The 18,746-nt window shown below is 46.3% G+C and overlaps 1 protein-coding gene across 3 annotated transcripts in view; it reads left to right on the forward strand.

The window, feature by feature from the left end:
* LOC117600650 (uncharacterized) overlaps window positions 1–18,746 on the forward strand; it is a 61,496-nt gene that overhangs the window by 22,831 nt on the left and 19,919 nt on the right. The window contains exon 1 of one of the 3 annotated variants that reach the window (XM_034316357.2): window positions 413–5,615. The exons of 1 other annotated variant lie outside the window; for it this stretch is intronic. In XM_034316357.2, the coding sequence (XP_034172248.1) occupies window positions 4,484–5,615 (1,132 nt within the window). In that variant the 5' untranslated portion in view covers window positions 413–4,483. Of the gene's footprint in view, window positions 1–412; window positions 5,616–18,746 lie in introns of those variants that run through there. One more of the 3 variants, XM_034316358.2, reaches the window with a different exon arrangement.

Below are 18,746 nucleotides of genomic sequence, written 5' to 3' on the forward strand. Positions count from 1 at the left end.
GCTTAAAAAATTCAGGAAAAATCTGGCAAAGTGTCAATGTTCTCTATGCAATTTATGGAAATGAAGTCTTAGAAATTGAAGATATAAGTTAGTCCGTTTAATTGGAGTCATCTCGACGCTAATGGCATTCAATCAGGCTCTATAATCCTCAATTTATATCGAAACGCGTCAGCTTGGGGGACACTCGAAGGGATCAAACTTTGAATTTATTAGACATTAGAGAATCTAATGTCGAAATCTGTGAAACTCCATACAGAAGTATTGACGTAAGAAGGCAAACAAGCGTGTTATTCTATCCGTGGGCCGCGAGTTGTTCACCGGTTCGTTATTACGACGAGATGCACGCGGCAATTACCGCATAAGTATAGGTGTCCATTATATCGGTTGAAAGAGAACCTCGGTTTCGATGGAACAACTCGATAAGAATGACGGCGTGGTGGATAGTTATTAGTGCTCGTCACGTCGCTTTACCTGTAGATACGACACACTGTGTGCGGTTGTAGAACCGCGTAAACGCATACGTACAATACAAAGCCCTCCATTTTCCTTACACGGGACTCTTATTACGCGTACACGTATGCTGCTTTCCGAGGTAAATTCACCGGGTAGGTCGGTGCAGGTGTAATTTTATCGGTAGTCGGAGAGCCGCCTCGTTTCAAGCAGTTAACGACTTATTAAATAGCACGAGACATTAATGAGCGTTGGATACGATTCAGCGATGCTGAAAAGCGACCTATCGCGTGCCAGAAGAATTGCGAAAGTCAAAGGGTTGGTCCCGTTCGTTCACCGCCTCATCGTTTCGTTCGATGACATTAAAGCCTCGAATTCACTTGATATCCCGTTGAAATCACGGCACGATATTCCCGTCTCGACCTGCTAACATTCCCACAAAATGTCACGAATCCGTTCGCGAAGGATAGTCGGGTCCGTTGGTATGCGAAACCCTCGGGAACATTGCGAAACGCGTCTGCCAACATATTTATTCTTCGAGTAACGATTTCAACGCGTATTCGACGGATTGCAAGCTGGCGTACCGTTATCGCATAAATAACCCACCATTACAGCTGAGAATTGGCCAAGGCATCGTCGAACGATGATTCCTTCCGTCGCAAATTATTCAACCAGATGCTCGCCCGTTTATTTCTTCATCGAAATGACACGGCCGAGAGAGAAAATTGTACATCTGGAAAGCTGTGGAAGGAAATGCTGAAAGTTAACGCGGAGAACGGATTTCTCTAACGCGTGTGGTCCACGGTAGCCGATCGAGGCAACGATTCCTCGAGTACGAGAAGGAAGCGGGAGTAAAAGTGTAAATTTCTCGAAAAAGAATGTTCATTGATGAATAGTTTACCGTATCTTGGCCCCAAAGAGAAGGCCCGTTCGCTCTAGTATCCGAGCAACCCCACCATAACGACCCGGTGCACGAGGATCCCCTTCCATTCGCAGGACAATGGGCCCTACCTAAATATCGGGGGATCATGCTAAACGGCGGTAGATCAAAGGGACCGACAGAATCCAGTGGCGAGCTATCATAATAATTAGGCTCGCTCGCGCCTCTTTGTATCGGGATAGAAAAGCCGACGGGAAGGCCGAGAGACGAGAAGAAAAAGGGCCGGACGGACCCAGCTCGATCTCTCCTCTTTGCTTACCTTTCCTTTGCTCCTCTAACTCTGCTCCCATCTACGTCCACTTTCTTTCTCGCTCTTCCTTCTATTCGCTAAACCGGAGACCAACACTTTGAAAAGATTTCGTTGATTCTGTTCCAACCGAGTCTCATTGTCACGCGTTAAAACAATTCAGGCTGGATTCATGCTTCATTTGAAGAAATTATTACGACTCTGCTTCGGGGTGATTACGTAGGGATTACAATGATAGAATATTAAAAAACTCTGAAACACAGTTCTTCGTGCCTGAAGAGTTTACATTGCAAAGAAATCCCAAGTTTACACCCTGAAGAAAAATCGCGTTCGGTTTATGCTCCATTACCCGGAGCAAGAGATCTCAACCATGAAAGACTGAAAAACTCTAAAACACACTTTTCTTGCATGAACAATTGTACTTGGCGTGTGTATTCAAGTTCTATAGAAGAAGTTGATGTTTGAAGTCTAGACTCTGAAGGAAGCGTGAATTTCAGAGTACACTGGCCCACTTTTGGGATAAACTCTGGCGAATCCACGGCATTTGGAGAACTTCGCTCCGAAAGGTTATTCTTGATGAAAATCTAGTTGCGAAACCTTTTCTCTGTTCGAACTTTAAACCTTCGCGATGGAGAGAATGTCAGAGAAGAATGAAGCAGTAGGAAAAATACAGGGAATTTCTCTATCGAAGTGTGAAGGAACAAGGACTAAAATTCGATGTTCGCGGTGAGGAGTAGAGGTGCAATTTCGAACGATTCCTCGACGGATATTTTCGTGTCGTATCGAGACGTCGACCAGATTGCTACGATTACACGACCGAATCGATTCTCGGCAACGGTCGAGGATAATGTTCTGTGTGTAATAGTCGCGATACCTTTCTAGACTCGTTCCGGACCAGCGATGCTGGAAACGACGCTGATTTTTCTCGATCGTTCGTCCTACACGTCCACCGTTTCCAGCGATTCCGGAAACATGTTCGACGCCCAACGCTGCGGGTGACTTCCGCTTATCTCGACCGATCAGTCGATGAAACGCGATCGAAGGAACCGCAGAACACAAAGTTTCCTCGACATTCTCTTATTCGTACATCCGTGTATGGACATTCCAATCGGAAGATGAAATTGTAACACGATCGCCGAGCTATTACGACAAGCTGTGACGAGCGTTTTGCACCGGAACATCTAAACCGCAACACTCTAATCTAACATAAAATTCCACAAATATAAAAGAAAATGAAAATCGAAGCGATCCGTTGAATTTACTCTAAAACACGCGAACAGTAGAGGGAGCGATGGGATTGGAGTTCAAGAGAGACTCGTCGAATTCCTGGACTTTAATTTTCGCCAGTACCGCCCGATAAGCGTAGCCTGGTCGAGCGGAACTTAGAAATCGGCAGTCCGGGTGGGATGAAATCACGGTGGGCCTCGTTAGGCGAGCGTTTTCGTCGTGGAGGGTCAATCCCACGTTCGGAGCCGGCTGGACGAACTCGCGAGCAGGGGGTAGGCAGAGGGAGGGAGGAAAAGAGAGGAAGGAAAAGGAGGAAGGACGAAAAGGGCCGTTCGTAGCAGCGCCACAGGACGTTAAGTACGTCTCGTAAAAATTCCATCGAGCCAGCGTCATTTTGCCGTGTCGTAGGGGCCTGGGTTAAATCTGTCTGGGTGGGGGTTAGGATAGGCAGGGCTATCTCTGAGGCCGCCCATACACGAGCCGGCTAAGCTCGTCCCATCGACAGAGGTGGTGCAAAGTTGGAGGAAACGTAGTAGGGGATAGGGAACGTTCGTGCTCCCTCCTACGATCGCGTCGAGGCGGTCGAGAGAGAAGCGACTGCCCCTGCGGGAACACCGGCCCGGGATCCCCGTCCCCGTCCGTACCATTTCGAGTCACTGGCTTGGACTGGCCTGATAGCGAGCCTCGAAAACCCGTAGCTCGTTTACCATCCACCACGTATTGACGTTTTCGTCCGCGAACCGACCGCTCGTTCCCGTTTCCTTCGTTCGACATGATCGCGTCGATCGCGGCCTTCGCGAATCAGCTCGCTTGGAGCAACCGCGTCAGTGTCGGTAACGTAAACATCGAGCATCGTTCCCGCGTGTGAATCCGGTTTCTGGTGCGAACGATATAAACTTGACAGTTCGTTTCGGAGCAGACTCGAGCGAGGGTACTACTCGATCGGTATAGAGAGGATACGATGACTTACGGTGGTGATTCAAGATTGAGAGGAGTCTCTTGAACACCTGTTGTGGATCTATTCCGGACATAGCCGTGGTAACTCGGTGTTCGCGGCACTGGTTTCGTGCTCCTTTTGTTTGAGGAAGATCAAGCATTCCAAGGATGACAGGCACGCAACGACGGAGGGAACAGTGGGAGTTCTGAGAGAGAGGTTTCCGTGATGCGAGAGAAACTGGATGGAAGGATGACTACGGGCGATCAGCGGGAAATACCATGACGGTGCATCGTTGAAAGCAAAAACTGCGTGGAAAAGTCGAGCGGCGGTGAGTGTTTGATCGCGCGTGAAATCGAAATGAGTTGGTCGAGGCAAAGGGTACCGGCTCCTCTGAGCTGAATCCTCGTGACAATTCGGTACCAAGACTCTCTGACGGGTTTCGATGATCACGAAACAGGGTACAGTGAGAACGGTGCTACGATGCTGCCGAGTGCTGAAATCATGTACAGTGATCGAATAATCTGAGCATCCACGGTTGGAACGTTGTTTATTTGTAAATGGGTGAAACGCGAGGATCGGACGAGCTTATGGACTAATTTCGACTGCTCCGTAACTGTTCACCAGTTTCCTTGCTTTGGAAGATCGAGGTTGGACAAGCCGGCCTAAAGATCCTTCTTCAGGAATGTGTACCACGGAAATGACGGAATCGTACACGATGTCACCGTCTACGACGGTGTCCTCCAGCGCGACGACGCCGGGCTGCCTGGGTTCGCCTGCTCACCGACGGACACCTTGCAGAGGCTCCCCTGGTCGAGGCGATGTACAGGACGACGAGGACGAGATCTCTGTCGGTTGTCCGAGTCCTCTACCTCTCGTGGTGGTCACCCCTACCGCGGAAGAGGACGAAAGACTGTCGCAATCGAGGGAAGATTACCCGGACAGACTGAGCCCTCGAAGAAGTTACCCGAGGGACTCGATGATCGACGACGAGGACAGCTACTCGAGAAGCGGTGATTTCAGGACGTCGAATGGTAGAAGTGTTAGAGCTCGCGAGAGCAGTGGTGGTGATTCCGTTACCACGTTGAGGGAGGACGAAGAGGACGAGGAGGAGGATGAAGAAGAGATGAACAGCAGAAGCAGTAGTAACGGTGCATCGGCGGCCGGTGCCACGGACGACTATTTCAAACCTCTGAAACGTTTGAAGATGGTGCAGATGCAGCACTCGGACGAGGAGGACGACAGGGACCGTGAGAGCAACGAACGTGGCGTCAAGTCTTTCAGTATTCTCGACATTCTGTCTCACAGACCTAAGGCGAAGATCGTCCGTCCCTGGGACACGGTCGAGACGAACTTAAATCACCATCATCATCGTCACCATCTTCATCAGCAGCAACAGCAACAGTCGAATCATCAGCATCACCACTTGCATCATCATCATCATCACAACCATTCGACCGCGCCCAGGGACCTGTCTCTGATGGGTATGTCCCTGGCGTCCATGTCCGGCTCCATCAGCGAGCCACCTCTCAGCAGCTCCTCTTCGTCCGGCAGAAGTTCCGTCTCCGATTCCGGAAGTCCGGACCCCCTGGCTCACCACCATCACGGCCTGCATCACGGTATGCATCCCAGTCTCCATCACGCGGCCTTGCAACAGCAACAACAGCAACAGCAGCAACAATTCAAGAGGAAAACGTCGCAGCAGCATAGCTCGCAGAGCGGGCACCACGGGAAGAGGACGACGGGCCAAGGAAGCCCTCTCGACGCTTTGTTTCAAATGACCAGTAAAACGTTCGACGCCGGCGAGCATAGTCAAGGTGAGTTCTTCGAATCGAAGGATCTTTAGGATGGGAAATTATCATGGAAATTTATCGAGTGAACGTCACCGTGTCGTGAAACAATGTCGGATAGAGTTTGTTCGCACGTGCAGATTTCACATTGACCGAACGAGCCTTAATAGAATCGAATGGACGGTTTCTTATTAATGGTAGAACCGCTCTTTTGTACTCCCACCTGGACACCGTCCATGAATGCAGGGCTTAATTTTGATCGATGTTCTTTCCGGACGTCGATCGACGTAGTGCGATTCGGTTCCTTTTCGCCAGGACACGTTTGCTTTCATTGTTTCCAATTGAATCTTTTACCTTGAAGCTCTTCGAGTGGATTTCATTCTCTGAAACAGGCAATCCCTTGTTTCTTGATATACAATCGTCACTTTAGAATGGAACGATGATATCGACAGTTGTAAACGTTATTCAATGGTCTCTGAAGAACTTCCGGGTCCTCCAGAAAGCACGTGATTATTTCGGAGTATCGAAATCTTTGTCCGCTCTTCAACCATCTGTGACGGATGCAGCATTAAAAGACGCGGTACTTTATTCTTTTCCAACTCCTTGCGTGCAAAGCACATCTAACTTTCGTTTAAATTATTTTCTCGTTCCCAAAGGGTTAAATAATCGAACAGGAATGTCGAACGAACCTTCGAATGCTTATCAGTCCTCAAATAAATGTCGATGCTCTTTTGTCGGCAGATAAGCCGAGTAACAGTGTTCAAAGAGGAAAAACATGGGTACCAGAGTCGTCGAGCACGCTCGAAACGCTACTTTCCAGAAGCACGCTTCTACGAACGCTACTAATATTAGTATCTGCTCGCGCTGTCTGTTGCACCGTAATTGAACGACGATGACAATTTTTCTGGCAGCGGCCCGCTCGGTTGCTCGTTTTCACTCGCAATTTCAGTCGGTATTCTTCGTCGAGTTTATTCAACGGCTCGTTCCTAGATACGGAAGTATTAATCTTGCAACGATTGCGAGGAGATTGCGTGGCCAGGATTGATGGTGCACCAGGGACAAGTGCACGATTACGCGACCAGCTTAATGGAATACGCAAGACACGCCGTGTGTCGAGCCGCGCTATCGACGAGGATATCGATCCGTGTTTATTCTATTTCCCGGTCAACGGAACCCCGTGAAACGATTCGCGTGTCATTCTGGATCGTTAGCCAAGACGAACCGTGAATCGACGTTTGTTACGCGTATCGAACCGATCCAAGAATGGATGAATTTTGTTTTTCCATTTGTCTTTCGCGATTTGTCGCTTCGTAGATTTGAAAATGAGGCTCCAGATTTCTTTTCTTTTTTTTCGCAACGATTTTAACAAAGATTCACGAATTATTGTACGAGGATCGAGGATCGTTCGAACTTGCCACTAAACGTTTGCCTGCGGAGATGGAACGGTCGGTTGTAAAAGCTCTATCCGCGGTTAATTGCCGGTACCCATCATTGAGACGTTCCAAGCCCTAATGGAATTATAATTTTACGCCAGCGAAACGAGCGGGATAAAAACAAGAATTTCCTCTTTTACGAGAAAATTTTCGTCCCCGGTGTCGGTGGAAAGCAGGCGGTATAACTCGAAAAAATTGGATTTACAGATAATATTCTGTAAAATCGACGTGTAAACATAGACCCCATCCGCGTCGGCAATCTTTCTCTCTTTCCTTCTCGTCTGTTTCTATAATCCAATTACCTGGACGGCAAAAGCCCCGAGAGGGGACCACGCAAACACTCGCCCCTTTTTCCGGGCTCGTCCTCGTCCCAGGGAATCGTAAAACCCAGTTTTCCGTAACCGGTGACCCGAAACACGTTTCGGGGCTAAGGCGGCAAATCGAATTTGGGATAGTTGGCGGGATTAAAATCGTCGAGAAAGAGACGGAGGCCGCAATGATCATCGTAAAATTAAGGGTTTATGAAAGGAGAATTGCGGACGCGTCTGGCAGAGGGAGGTTTTTCGAAGGTCCTTCGAACGACCATCCTCGTGATCGTCCATTGTTTACCACAGGGTACGGCAAATTGTTTTACAACCCCCCGGTTTTCTCAGTCGGCGAACCGGCTGCGTGTTTACCCGAGAAAAGGAAACGATTCCTCTTCTTTTTTCTCCTCGTTTTCCCTAGTCGGTCGCGTAAACAGCCAAGTTCCTCGGTGCTGGCATAAATAGCGGATTTCAAGACGCTCCTGAAACGTTATTGCCCGCTTTACGGAGCCGATTTTCTTCGTTCATGTATGGAAAGACGAAAGCACCTCCTATCCTTGAACGAGACATCTGAAGCGTTCTGAGTCACGACGGTGGCACGATAATAAGAGAAGCAAATCTACTGACCGGATCAGGTAGCTCGAGGATCAGGATATCGCTCGCGTAAGGACACGCGGAGTCGATTTCACGCGGAGTGAAAGCTCTCTGAATGCGTAACGATCGAGCACGAGCAACAAAAGATGAACCGTGCAAAGATTTCATTTATCTCATTTATTCTTTGTCACATTGTGTTAGGAGTAATCCTCTTTAGATTTTTCAAATTTTCTGAATTAATCGAGTAGTTTAAAACGACCTCCAAAATAATATCTTCGTCGCTGTAATAACGAGCAAACAAGGCCGTGACCTTAGTCAGCCGGATATTGTCCGGGCATCAGAACATCGTTCATCATCTTCATACCGCACTTCCGTTCGCGTCCAATTACCTCCCCGGACAGAGGCGAATAACAATAAAAATGAAAATGAGTTGGCTTTTTAAGAAAAAAGAAAAAAACATCGTTCACCGACGAAAGGACAGTTTGCCGATTACGTTTCGAGGGTAAAAGCCAGGTATTATCTCGTAAGAGAAGCAAAGGTAATACACACGTGTGCTGTTTTACCTTTGTCCATGTGTGTTCCTGGCCAGAGGACCAGTACGTAATTTTAGGCCTTCCTTACACACAAGCGATTTCTACACGAGTAATTTATTATGTGCCGCGGCGAGAGCATATGTCTCATTTGCATATAGCGTGATACAGAAAACGCGAACCACCACTTCCGACGGCGATGGCGACGGCCACGGTGTGTCAGCCAATATGCGATACATTTCGACAAAGGAATATCTTCGATGCTTTTCCTTCTCGGCGGTCTTCAAGAAGGAAACTCGGTCAGAACCGAGAAACGAGTCTTAGAAATTGTTTCCAAAGCTCGTGCAATTTGCACAAACTGTCTGGTACGATCTGGTGTGAATGGAAATTTGCAACTCGACAGGAGTAGAATCTCTTCTGACAGATAATTTCCTCGAAATTGGCACAAATGACTGAGCATGCAAATGGGTGCTCAAACATAGCAAATGCAATGCTTAATTACATATTCATGAGGAGCTATCGAACATCTCGTAAAAGAATCATTTTTTTTTTTAATTGGTGTCATTGTGACTCTTCTTAAAAATCAAACAATCGTTTCTTGTGTATCGTGGAGAAATTTTACATTTGACCGGCTCGTAAGAGCGTGTTTCGTGGTACGGAGGAGTAGAGAAAGGCGAGAGAGCAGAAGGGGAACGGTTCGCCTCGGGCACCCCGGCATAAAACCCGGTGCGCCTTCGCTTTACGCAATTTATGATACGTTCTTTAAAAGGGCTAACATTAGGCAAAGAGGCAGCGGCATCGGGGAGCATTATAAGGTTCCGTGATTGGCCGCACGCGTATTGAAAACGGGTTGAAATTAATGAAGTTCGATTAGATCGTCGAGGATCCTTCTATCGATGCTCGGATAAAGACGATAGGGGAGCAAAGGACTTGCTGACAAAGCTTGTAATAAAAACGAACATATTATTTTATGGTACAAACGGGTCGTCGTGTTGGTTACAAATATTCGAAATGAAAGGGTTGAAATAATTTGAAGAGTGCAGTGTTATCACGTACAAGACCGATCTAACCCCACGGAATTTGATCATCTCCATTACCCGAAGAACTCGCGAGTCTGCTGGGGGTTACGTTGGCGAATGTTTTTGCGGGTATATTCGTTCCCTTGTATCCCCCGTGCCACCCGGAATACGCATAAAATATGTTGTTCACACGACTGATCAGACCCACCGACAGACGGCCTTCTACCTTCTTCGAACGTACCCCGTTGCGGTCTCGGGACCGGAATTACAAATGATATCGAATCGAATCGCTCGTAATATTATTCGATACGTGTTCCATTACCGGTGAAACGAAGGGCTTCGGGATTCAAATTAGATTACCGGTAGGCTAGGTATTTCTGATCATACGTATAATGCTATCCGTGTCCTGCTACGTACCTGCACGTACATCAAGGTACACACACAAAGTATTCGAACAACAGTAGATTCAAATTCATTTATTTTTATTAATACCCATCTATACATTTTACAGTATTTGTTATCTTAAACAGTGTATGTAGTTTAACTTATCCAGATGTGGATGACTGGAGTATTTTAATGTATACTAAATATTTAATATAGTATCGAGTAGCTAGGATATTTTATTGTACACTGTCTTATACATAAATTTTTATTTTAAGAAACGTGGTATCGAGTACATAGGGATATTTTTGCTCACATAAGGTTACAGTGTTGCAAATGTAAGAATTCCGATATTTTTGTAAGCTATTGCGTGTACGAATACAAACGAAACATGCAGGTACAAGGTTGGTCGCGTTTGTAGAATAACAGAAGAACGAAAGAAACAGAGAGACAGAAAGGGTTATCGAGGCCTCCGGGCCCTCTACAACACGGTAGCCTCACGTATCCGCAATTTACTTCTGATTATTATGCTCTCTATACTTACGCGGCATTCTTATCTCTTCTTCCTCTTCTTCTTCATCTTCCCTTCGCTTTGATGCGTTCCTCCTTTTCTCTCTGCCTACCAGTCGGTCCCTGTTCGTTCTGCAATCGCATCGATGTTGCCCTCTACGAGAATCGAGAGGCAGGTATCGATTTACCGTGGAAGCCAGTCGTTAGATTCTTGACGATATGTGCCCTCGTCGCAGATCGCCTCGAAGAGAAGTCTCGAAGAGAATGGTCGTAAAGAGTTGAACATCGAAACGAGTTGATTTTTACTATAAATACTCTTTCTTGGTTTCTCTTCGAAGCAGCGTATCCCTATAATTACTTATCAAACCTGTACAGAACGAAACTGATTACCATTCGCTCTTGATACCAGATCGAACGTATGAATCACTTTTCGATTAAAGCTAATTACAGGAATGATTCAACGGTACTAATTCGTCGAACCGTTGCATTGCTCACCTGTTGATCGCGTGTCGAGAAAATTGTGCCACTCGTAAAGAATGTCTTCCCGTTTGATTTCCATCAAGGATATTCTATAAAAAAAAAGGAAATCTTTTAACGGGTTGAAAACGAGCAACTCGTCGCTCTCTATCGTTAATAAGCCGCGTTAAACCGACGCCGATTCGGCTGGTTTAACTCGGAAACGAGGAATCGATCGGCAAATTGTATCTCTCCGTTCGCTTCACCGATCCTTCCTGCTATTTGCGTGTTTTTATCGGTTCGCTTCTACTCTGTACAGCGGCTTTCGCGTTTTCGTGTTTACGCGAAATTACGCTGGACGTTCATTTTTCTTCTTCGGCCGTTGGTCAACGAACGAAACCGTAAATCATGCGAGTACTCGTTCGTAGAACACCCGTTCGAGTAGCTTTTTATCCGACGATCCCTCGAAGTTTATTCGACTAGCCTACGAACGATATCTATGGATCCCGTAAAACGCCATAAACTTGACCGCACCGCGTACATCGTAAACAGCTCTATGGTAATCCTTTTTGCGGGTCCAAGACGAGAGGACAATCGAGCGTAACGACGCTTCTCCGGCATGGAAGCCGTGTTAAAGACCGTGAACCAAAGCTACGACGTTGTTAGAAATCGATTACAGCATGTAAGAGGTTTGTCAAGGAAAATATACACGGGTTCAACGAGAGTGGCTATAGCCTCGGATACTGCGAGCATCGGTATTCAAAGTGGAACAAAAAATTCTCGTTGTTCTTCTTTTACAATCGACGAACTTCGCTCACAGGATCGCTTACATGAAATAAGGGTGAACAGAGAACGGAAGGATAACTCGAAATTAGGATATATGGTTATTGCATTCAACTCAATTGAAATGGAATAAATTACACTTACAGTTCATTCATTATTTCTGCAATGCACAGTTTCCAAGTACAATGAATATATTTGAATAAATTTTCTTTTCTGATCAACATCCAAGTTGCGCAACCTCATATTTCATATCAATCAACTAGGTAATTTTTCGATTATTAATTGGACGCTTATTAGCCGTACGGTTTTTTCTTGGTCCCGAATCGTTTATTGTCACGCTCGCGGTAATGACAAACGGATCAACAGGTAATTAACTCGGACACGACAGTCGTTCGTTAACATTGTTGCGCGAGCCCGGTAGCGGTTGAAATTATCACTCATAATAACGAGGTTTTCGCTCTCTGACGGTCAGTATGGAACGAGCAGCGATGAAAATATTTACGCTCGCGTTTGCCGCGTACGATTCTATAATTAAGCGTCGCGGTTGTACGCCACGTAATTGAGCGCATTTGTCCGACGTCCCATTAGCGTTTCACCGATACGATTACGCAACGCGATTCAACCGCGGTCAACGAGCACTTCGAAGATGAGATCGAGCTACTGAAAAGGTGGTCAGAATAGTTTCCTAACCAACTAACATTTCGTTTCGTTATTTCAGTCCCATAGATGCTATTTCATTTCTTCGAATGAAAAACTTTCAATTTCACGTCGATTTTCATACAATTGAAATCTTCTCTAATCCTGATTCTTTTCCAAATGAAAATATCGTAGCCAACTATTTATTTTCTTGGCACTCGAACATGACGCGTCGTTTCTCCTCCGTTTGTTGCTTTCTTTTCTTCCTCTTGGCCACAGACGACACGTATTAGTCACGTTAAAGGGCCACTCGAATTTCCGGATCGTCCATGTTAAAAAGAACGACCGAGAAGAGGATAAGAGAAGATAAAAGAGGGTGGGTTGTTCGTTTCGAGTTGTTGTGACAGTTTGCCGAACAAACAAAACACCAGTCGAGCCCCTCCCCTTTACAAAGGCTCCGGATGCCGGCTGAACTTTTTACTCCGTAAACCAGGCACCCCCGCTGCGTTAAGTGACCATTCGGTTTTCAAACAAGTGTGTGCTGCCTTTTCGAACGACACCCGACTCTCTTGACGTACTTATTCTTCCCGTCGACTCCGTGGAAACCGAAATAGGAATCTTGTTGCAACTCCGTTACGCGTCGATCCTCTTTTCTTCCCTCACGATTCTTACACCGGCGTCGATGTAAATTTTCAAATTCGGTTGGAAACGACAGGGAATATAGACGTATCCGTTCGCGTTGCCGTGCGGACGGGACAAAGGAACACATGTTGCGGAAATCTTGAGGGCGACGGTAAACAAGTAAACTCGTGACACCGGACGCGATAGCCAGACACATGGCACGGTAGTTTTCAAGGGATAATTGTGGATTCGATTTATTCCGTGTCTGCGCCCTGGCCCTATACGTGTAACATCCATCGAGGATAACCGTGGCCGCTATTAATGCACGCAAGAAAGACTCGATTGGGCAGAAAATTATGACGCTGCCGCGGGTTCGTGCAACTTTGTATTACGGGGTAGCGACCGTGCTAGCGAAACGATCGGGTACGAGTTATAATAAAACGTCACGGACGTTCAAATTGGACGTAAAGTGATGTTAATGATATCATTTACCTGGCGAAGGGGTGAAACTTTGTGCGTACAGAAACGAACGTCGCGTCAAGGAAGTCGGCTGGCAAACCAGAAATTAAACGCGTTTCATTGTTGCTATCCTGTGGGAAAACAGGTATTAGTGGAACAATATCTGTTACCCCATAATTTTACCTTCTGCATCCGAAAGGTATCTCGTACGTAGTATCTAAAAATTTTAATTTTAATATGTTTAATAATCCTGAATCATAGAGGATGGTAGAAAAATATATTCGAGTTGAAAAAGTGAACGATCCTTCCATGATCGAACAACAAAAATTCTTCAATTACACTGTGCGAATCTCGTAATCGTAATTCACGGGAGTATTCTTCTCCGTTCACGAGACTCTGTCGCTGTTATACCGTTTCCTTCGCGTGGAGTTCGTAATTAGTCGGCTCGCACCAGTCACTGCTAATAAGCTGATTCTTTCTTTATGAAATCAGCGTGTTCCTTATATCGTTTCATCTTATCCCAAGAAGCCTACATTTGTTGCTTCGTTTACTCGAACAATAATAGTCTTTGAGACGTACAATTCATAGTGCTAATATTCCTTACAATTTATTAGCGAATTTCACAGATGATGGTAACAGATAACGCTATTAAATCTTATTTTACAAATTTAGGTAATTGGAAGCGTACGGTTGGAAATAAATTGTTTCTCATTTAAATTGCTAAATTCGTAATTATCAAGTCTTAAGCACGTTCGTCGAAAGGTTGTAAAAAACAATCATCACCGGATCGTTCGTTCGTCCGGTTAAGATTCCAGAGCCATCGTAGAAGAGATATCGCGTACGTTTTCTAATTCCGTTCGAACGTAATTCAGCGGTGCGTTATGTTTAAGCAATACCGTCGGAGCGACGTAATCCCGTCGCGTTCCTCTCGACAGGATTTCCTCCGATAACTCAAGGAAATTAGCGGTGCGCCGGTGGCACGGCGCTATTGCCGGGGAATAATTCTCAATTAGTCGGCGTAGATCGCGACTGGCTAAGTCGTATTTATGTCAGTCGTTGGTGCTTCGTCTGGCCGGGCCCAGGCTTCGACTTTATATTACGCACCGTGCCGGGAGATTTATGCGATCGATCCGTCTCAGTTTGCTCGTGGATCCCCGTGTCCAATAATCACTCCTTGCCCATTCGTCTACCCCTCTCGTTTCCTCCATCGTCGATCCGCTCGCTCCCGTAACGTGTCAGCCGCAAAACTGCGAGACGCGTGCCGAGGAAAATCGCTCCCTCGCGACACCCACGATCCTCCAAGGGATTTCTAGCCACGAGGGCGAATCATCGCCGACCCTCGACGACAAATAGAAATAAATTTCACGCGGATCACGCGACACAGTCGTCGAGTCGGTTAGGGGTTGTGGGGGTTGACGGTGTTTGGGTTTAGTTGATTTTCATCGAGCTCCCGATGAGGGTATTATTCAGATTCGACACCGAAAACACAGCTTCGTTTCTCGTTTGTTTCTATAAAGCTCGAGAAAGAATCTAGACACTCCGTGGCTTTGTTTATAGCCATAGGGAAATTTATTTAAAATTTATTCAGTCTTCTACCCAACGGTGGAGTTCGTTGATTGCTTTATCGGCGCGGGAATAGCGGTGGTCGCATGTGTCAAATGTAAAATTAAATTTAATACGGTCATTAAGGGGAAATCACCGTCTACCTCTGTCTCGGATAAAACAAAAGCGTTTAGAGCGAAGAGACACGAGGGCGGTAAGAAAAGAACGGGCGATTCTTTCGAAGGCTTCTGTAATAGCTTGCACAGGCCGAGGACGAGGAGGAGGCAACCACCGTTGAAATTGATTTTCGCGTGTCACGTATTTTTCGGCAGAGCCCGAGAATACGGCCTCTCGCAAGGCAGCATGAGCGGCTCCTTTTTGCCGGGGTTGCTCCCGTCGCCGGGCTAGCATCGTATGCACGAAAAAGCTGAGGGCTGTTGGGAACGCACCGCAGAACAGACGGACGGAACGACCAAGGGAAAGGGACAGAAAAAAGGAAAGAAAAGTAGCCGGCTCTGCACGCGGCGAGAATGCGAACGAAAAGAGAGAAACGGGGCGAGAGAATGACGTAGAATAGAGCCATAAAGCCTTTTCGGAGGCCCGCGTTAAACCGCTGCGCCCTTTCATTGTTTCGAATTTGAGACTTCCGTTCGAGAACCTTCTTCATCCTGCTCCTTGATCCTTGCAGGATTTTCGTAGGGTACATACTTTCATTTCACCATAATTCTAGATCGGAGGGGTCAAGTAAAAATTAATTACCTAATACAAATTTTTAAATTGATCATTCTGGAGTTGTTCGATAGTTTTTTTTAAAGGATACGTGTTTTTTGTGACCAAAATTGAGTGGTCACGTTTTGAAAGACAACCTTAGATAGCCTGACCATTTGGTCGAAAATAGGGGACATAACAGGATGAAGACGTGACGTTGGTCAGAGAAATTGGCCGGGTGAATTCGAGGAAGCCTCTTTTCATTCTCAAATACGGTCTATTCTAATGTAATTAGGCCTGTTGTTGAATAGATGCTCGATTTTTTCCTCGCTACCTCTCCACCTTTATCTTCCACTTTTTCAACGTTTCTTTCTTGGATTTTTTCGCATGCAAATCGAGCGAGGAGCAAGCTACTCGCCGGACGTTCGTGGTGCCTTCCACGAAACTTTACGGCCGTGCTAATTTCTCGCCACGAAGGTGCTAAGTGAAACAAAAGGCACCATCGTCCAGGGTCGCTTTGGATCGGCAAAGAAACGCGGTATTTTTTTCTCCCTCTTTCCTATCCACCGGCGTATATGCAAACGATTTTATCTCGTCCGAGATCGAACGACTTCCTGTTCGCCAGCTAGGTGGCTGTAATTTCGTGTAAATTTCGTTTGGACGGCAATGAGACGGCGAAAGATCTACGACTTATTAGCAGCTATTGTTGACTCTCTTCCCTGTCCGCTGTCGCGATTTTAACCGTGACTGAGAGAAAATTCGGATCGTTCGTACAGATTTCTTTGAAATTACACTCTCTAAATTTCATTGCCGTTCGCGAATACACACTCGGCATAGAGAGATGCAACGGCGATGGGAATGAAGAGAGCTAGGGCTAATCGATTCCAGAGTCATTAGCGCATTAGACATGATAGCCTTGCTCGATAGGCGAGCACAGAGAACGGCCATGTTTGTTCTAGATTAATGTCCCACAGACATGAACGTCGGGCGTTTCACATTCTTTAATTAGACAGTCCGTGAGCGGTCGGTCACGTAGCTTTTGCACGGTGAAACGGAGCGGCGTTTAATCGCGAAATCTCAAAGAGCAATTTTTTAACACGTCCAAGAAGAATCCAAGTGGCCAAGCTGGTATAATGCGTCTTCCATGCGATACTTGCGATCGATTTACCATTATTTCCACCAAACGGACTTATCAAGCACCGGAATAAATTAAAAAAATTCATTGACTTTTCCATCAGGTTAATTTTCGAAACAATAGCACGGTCTTCAAGGTTGTCGACACGATTTCACGAACCCGTGTCACGTTATCACGCACATGTTTAGAAGGTATAATAACCACAGTAAGATAACTATTAAATGACAGTTCTATTATTTTCATGGTTATAACGCCGGTGTAGCAGCACCTGCGCTATTCGTGCATTACGCTTATATTAACCAGTCTACTTACTTCCTATCTTATAGACGAGTAATCGAACGACCCGGTCGGTTGAAGTGTAGCTGAAATAAATAAAGAATCGTTCGCGCGTGTATAGGTCGGGTATAGTTGAGATCCGTGGCACGTTGCACGAGTTTTCCATCCGGTGGCTTTTTAAAAGCTCGCTCGACCAAGGATCTTAACAATAATGAATCGTCTGATTAACGATAATCGTCGGTATCGCAATTAAATTAATCGCAGCAATTATTCCAGCACGGTTGATTACGATCGATCAGTAGAACGATCAGTTCGTGGAGAAACGTAGCCTACGAACGTTCTAACAATAAGGACAGATTGAACGCGATTGTAGTTTAAAAAATATTTTTATGTACGCACCGTTTACTGATAGAACAATGAAATATTAAAAAAAGAAAATAAAAATAAAAATAAAAATAGTTTAATGGCTCCGGAATGGTAGTCAAAATGTTAAGTCCGTTAAAAAGGAGGGAAATTTTTAACGATCGCATAGAAACTCGTCAACAACGTCGGCGTTATCGATGTGCCGCGTTATCGAGTCGGACGCGAGCGTGAAAAGTAGCAAACAGGTTGCAGTGGGATCGGTGGTTTCGCACGAAAGCCGGCTGGATTCGCGAGCGAAAACGCCGAGTCACAAAGGGAACCGTGGTACACCGTAGGCGATCGGTATCGCGGGATATTAAAGCCGATCCAACTCGTTAGCGCGGTATAAAAGGGCGGTTAGAAGGATCGAAATTCCTGCGAGGAGTACGCGAACGGACGCTCTCTCCGGGAGCAAAATTTCGAACGGTGGCGCATTAGATGCACGGATACTGTTACATGATTGAACCAGAGCAAAGCTTTCCCTTGCAGGAGTTAACGAGTGTTAGGCTGTTGCCACATTATAACGAGATATCGAACGAACGGCGCGCGCGGCTATCGCGTTTCACCCTTAAAGAGCGGATATTGCAGGATAACGTTGGCGCGCGGGCTGGATTCGAGGGGGTAGAAGGTTGCAGAAGACAAGGAAAATGTTGTAGCAACCTTCGACCACCGACACTCGAGCATCGTTCGAGCCACGGCGAAAGGGAAACAACACACGCGATCCTCATTACGCGGATGCCGTGTCGTGATCGTTACCCTCGACGGGATATTATGTTTTCGTAGCGGGTAATAGCGACGATAACGCGGTCAAATGGTTCCGCAGCAACCGATTTCACCATTTACTTCCGATACTTCTAATATTCCACGTGAAAGAAATCCTATTTTTCAAAAACGTTCATGATTTTTCGTTAGAAAATAATTAGAAAACATGGTAGAACTGGGTTTGCAAACTTTTTCGTCCAGGTCGTTCCATTCTTTTGATACCGATCCCTTTTCCCTCCTATTTCGCAGCCCTTCTCCATCACAAACTCGTCTAACGCTCGCTACCGGCAAGCTTCTCCCGAGCTGATCAACCATTTGTCACCAGGTCGCTGGATTTCCCATTTTCCGGCCGATTTCCCGCAACGACACTGATATACCACCCCGCTGTCCTTCTCTACCCCCACCGTTCTGCTGTCATCATCCCCTACGTTGTTCCGAAACGCCCTCCACCCTCGGTGTCGCGGCTTTTCGGGGTCGTCGCGATGTCGGGACAGGGTAGAAATAGGGTGGTGATGCCTGTTTCGTTGGCCACTAACTCGACGCTGTTCTTCGACGATGCCAGTGTTATTCACACTAAACCCACCCCTAGAGATGCTCATTTTCGCG

This window comes from Osmia lignaria, chromosome 16, assembly GCF_051020975.1.
Source record: "Osmia lignaria lignaria isolate PbOS001 chromosome 16, iyOsmLign1, whole genome shotgun sequence".
NCBI classification, from domain to species: Eukaryota; Metazoa; Arthropoda; class Insecta; order Hymenoptera; family Megachilidae; genus Osmia; species Osmia lignaria.